At 39.1% G+C, this 4443-nt stretch overlaps 1 protein-coding gene across 1 annotated transcript in view; it reads right to left on the bottom strand.

Moving 5' to 3' along the window:
• The window catches only part of LIPN (lipase, family member N), a 21122-nt gene that overhangs the window by 12884 nt on the left and 3795 nt on the right, over window positions 1-4443 (bottom strand). The window contains exons 3-4 of the mRNA XM_010838534.1: window positions 4063-4261; window positions 2301-2410 (exon numbers count right to left, since the gene is read on the bottom strand). Of these exons, the coding sequence (XP_010836836.1) occupies window positions 2301-2410; window positions 4063-4261 (309 nt within the window). The remainder of the gene's footprint in view (window positions 1-2300; window positions 2411-4062; window positions 4262-4443) is intronic.

The raw sequence follows: 4443 nt of genomic DNA, 5'->3' as shown, positions 1-4443 counted from the left end.
TTTTTCTGAATTTCTTGTTGAAATATTGAAACTGTCTTAACCAGAAAAGGAGCTGGCTGGGCACTGATACAAAAACTGAAACAGGCATAATAGCTCTCCCCAGAAGATGTCTAGAAACGTGCAGAGGTAATTTTTTGATGGTCATACTGGCTGAAGAGTCCTACTCCACGCTGTATTTAATGGGCTGGGCCTGACTTGTTAAAAGTCCTGTGAAGAATCGTTCCTTCCCACATAACAGAAATTTCTCTGCTCAGGATGCAAATCATGCTCACTGAAAAATGTCATGCTTGAAATGCAATGCAGAGCCCTGATAATCAAACTGACTATTTTCCCTGCCAATCAGGTAATGAGAGCATATCTGAGTCTTACCTACTTTTCTAGTCACACTCAAATCATCTTTCTCCATACAATCTCTCCACAGCACCCAAGAACCCCATCAGTGAAGTCAAGATTACCTGGTGTGAATTTTGGGTGCCATCTCTAATGTGTTAAGAGACCTTGAAGGAGCCAATTAATTTCTTTGAACTTCTGTTTTTTCTATGAGATGGGAATAATAGTGGTAGGCTTGTTCTAAAGCTTAGAGAGGGATATTGTAGTAAAGGTCCTGAATGAAAAGCCCTAAACATAGAAAATGCTTCTGTTAGCAATTATGGTATGATTATTTTCCTGTTAGTGGCACGTTTTTTTTTGTTGTTGTTGGGGGATAGGGTCCTCTTACTAGTTCTTTGATACTCCTTTAGTATATTCTCTCTAATGCTCATATGCTGCAAGCTAAGTTGCTTCAGTTGTGTCTGATTCTTTGCAACCCTATGGACAGTAGCCGGCCAGGATCCTCCGTCCATGGGTCTCCGGGCAGGACTATCGGAGTGGGTTGTAATGCCCTTCTCCAGGGGATCTTCCCGATCCAGGGATCAAACCCAGGTCTCTCATGTCTCCTGCACTGGCAGGTGGGTTCTTTACCTCTAGCGCCCCCTGGGAAACAATGCTCACAGCCTCACAGCTCTCCTAAATTTGTAAGCTGCCTATCAGTATAAATAGGCTTCCCTGGTGGCTCAGCTGGTGAAGAATCCTGCAATGCGGAAGACCTGGGTGTGATCCCTGGGTCGGGAAGATCCCCAGAAGAAGGGCAAAAGGCTACCCACTCCAGTATTCTGGCCTGGAGAACTGTATAGTCCATGTATAGGCATATATACTCCACTGTATAGTCCATGGAGTCACAAAGAGTCACACATGACTGAGCAACTTTCATTTTTACTCTATCAGTATAAAACACTGGTAAATACATGTTTGTTCTTGATGATAATAGTGGTAATGTAGGATTATTTATTATCTCTCACACAGTTTCACCCAAACTAAGAGTACATTTTCCTTTAACCCAGTCTCTTAAAATTAGAAATTTTAGTGGAAGATTGATAACAAATTCATATTTTTAGTAGTATAGGGTTTTTAATTTTTTATTTGGAGCTAGATTATTGATTTCTTTTTTGAAAAAATTTGGGAAACCATTAAGAAGTATACATTCAAAGTACATTTCTTGGACTTTTAGAAAACTTTCTATACAGTGCTTACAGTTAACTGTATGCTAAGTCACTTCAGTCGTGTCCGACTCTTTGTGACCCTATGGACTGTAGCCCTCCAGGCTCTTCTGTTCATGGGATTTTCCAGGCAAGAATACTGGACTGGGTTGCCATTTTCTCCTCCAGGGGCTCTTCCTGAGCTAGGGATCAAACCCGTGTCTTTTATGTCTCCTGCATTGGCAGGCGGGTTCTTTACCCCTTGTGCCACCCATGAATCATACACTGAATGTATATGCCCAATTTACTTATTATAGTAAGTTTTTGCATTCTGATTCACAAAGAAAACATTACTATATCTTTTAAAATTTGTTCAAATATGAATATAATCCCTCTTTTTTATTTTTTAATAGTCTATGTGGGTTGTGAGGAAGGTATGCTTGATGTATATTTAACATTCTTCAAGGATATTTCATGCCATTTGGCTTTACTTTTTCAGCCTGGAGGAGATCTGGAGACTCAGTCTTCGGAAATATTTCTTTGGAATTCCTGGCAAATTACATCACCATTACAACTGTGCTGCAGTGACTGGAAATGGATGAAAGATTCTTCCTACAAACTCACAGTCTCTGGAATTCAGGTTTACAGCCACTAGAATTACATTCCCACCGCAGGACATATAATTAAGGACACTGTAAATGTAGAACAGTGACTCTGTTCCTGATTCCAAGGTGAACCCTTGCATGGCTCTGACCCTTGTAAAAATGTTGACCCTTGTAAACATACCTATTGTAGTACCAAGCGAATATCCAACGAAATACAACTTCTGCTGACCAGTCTTATTTACAATGAAGTCTATTATTCCAGGGAGATCATATTTGGCCATTTCATGAAAGCTAAAGAATAAAACAGAACCTTATAAATATTTGCAGCTAAGTTCAAAACACAGCACTTGCTCATTTATTTTTTATACACAGAATTTTGTGCTGTCCACTTACTTGGTTTGTGTTTCATTATTTATCCAGTTACATGTAGGCTATTGTGGTTTTTGTTTGCTACACTTATATGTGTTACTTTCTAATAGCAGGAATGATTTCAAGGCTTGTGTATACTACATTTTCTGAAATTCAGTCTTGACATTCTTCCTCTTCACTCCCTTCTCTTGCATTTCTTTTGCTGCCCTTTACCTAATCTTGTTTGCACACCTCTCTCTCAGTCTCTCCCAGGGAACTTCAAGATGCTTAGGGCCATTTAACACCCAGATTTCAAAATGGAAGTAATTGTAAATCATGATTGTATCATGTACTAGCCGAGTAGTTTTCCGTAAGTTACTTAAATGCTCTGAGCTTAAGTGTCATCATCTGTAAAATAAGCATGGCAGTGCTATATGGCAGGGGAGCTTTGGGGGCTGGATAGTATTAAAGGAATGACTCTAGCAGCAATTAGACATTCAATCGGACATTGCTATTATTATTTCTGTCCATATATGGTTATATTCAATATATACCAAAATCCTGTAGTACTGGTTCAGCCAACATTAATACAAATGTTGAGAGAACAAAAAATGCCTATATAATATATGGTTGAGTTAGGTACTTCACAAACTAAGGACCTGCTTATTAAAAGAACATGAGAGGAAATATAGATTGATACTTTCCAGTATAAGAGAATCATTGTGATGCCTTACAGTAAACAAGCTGCAAGTTCCCAACCAAGGACCAGCTACATGAAGTATTTCGTGATGCTTGCCCCTGGGCAAAAGCTTTCACCCTAACAATCTGGCCTATTCTTCCTTTCCTTCCAACTTGTCAGTAGGTACAGAAATAAGGTATGGAATATTTCATTAATATGGTTCTGTTCTAGCAGCAGGCTTCAAACAACCAGGGAGTTTAAGCCTGAGAAAGGATACTGCAGGCATCAGCCTGTTCTCTGATGACAGCAGAAAACACTTTCATTAAAGCAAGCAGTCAGCGTGTCAAAAGATTCTTTCCTATTGCCTAATAACAAGGTTGTAAAGATCTCATATTAGAGTTTTCCTGAAAATGGTATTCTATACATTCCCAACCACAGTTCCTGTAGGTATAATATAGTACTGATATACATCATCTTTACAAAACTAATTGACAGTCCAAGAGAAAAAAAATTGTAATAGCATCACTAGGATAAAAATATAAGCTTCGTGAAGGTGGAGGCTGGTTTACTCTTGAATGCTCAGGGACTAGAACAGTACATAGAATATGCACTCAGTAAATATTGGCTGCATGAGTGCATACTTTGTTCCAGAAATTTTCTAAGCTGTCGTTCGAGACATACTTTGTATTGGATAGGAACATATGTTAAAATGACCTTGTTGAAATGATAATTCACTTGTCTAAGAATCAGTGTAAATCAGAGCGTCCTGCTGTTTCTTTCCTTTGAGCTGTTAGTAGAGACTGCAAGGAGCTGTGTGACTCCAAGTATCATACATTATTATTAATACCGTCCACACTATTATATTTAAAGGACTTGTCTCAAATTGTGTTCATGGTCTTTCTTAGATATAGTTTACCTAAAGGCCCAGAATTTCTCTTCGTTCACTGAGAGTGTTTTGTGTCTTCTTGACCAAGTGTTCCCCCGACTGTTCCCCATCCATACATCATAACCAGCATCAGCTAGAAGGAATCCAAGGCTGCCGTTGGCAAAATTCTCAAGCCAGGAGGTATTGTCTGAAAACAGGGCATGCTGTAGATATACAACTGGTCGGGCACCTAGAGGGAGGCAAGAAGGCAGAGAGAGAAATTTATAACAACTAAAGCATCTCAGAAACATAAGAATCACACGCGCGCACACACACACACACACACCCCTCGCTGGAAAAAACCAAAACCAAAAAGAGACACATAATAAATATATTTTAATTCCCAATCTTGTCCAAATTCTATCCTCCCTT

This window comes from Bison bison, unplaced genomic scaffold (assembly GCF_000754665.1).
Source record: "Bison bison bison isolate TAMUID 2011002044 unplaced genomic scaffold, Bison_UMD1.0 scf7180017864097, whole genome shotgun sequence".
In the NCBI taxonomy this organism is placed as follows: Eukaryota; Metazoa; Chordata; class Mammalia; order Artiodactyla; family Bovidae; genus Bison; species Bison bison.
Note: the sequence above shows the minus strand (reverse complement) of the source record. Positions and strands in the feature narration are given on the sequence as shown.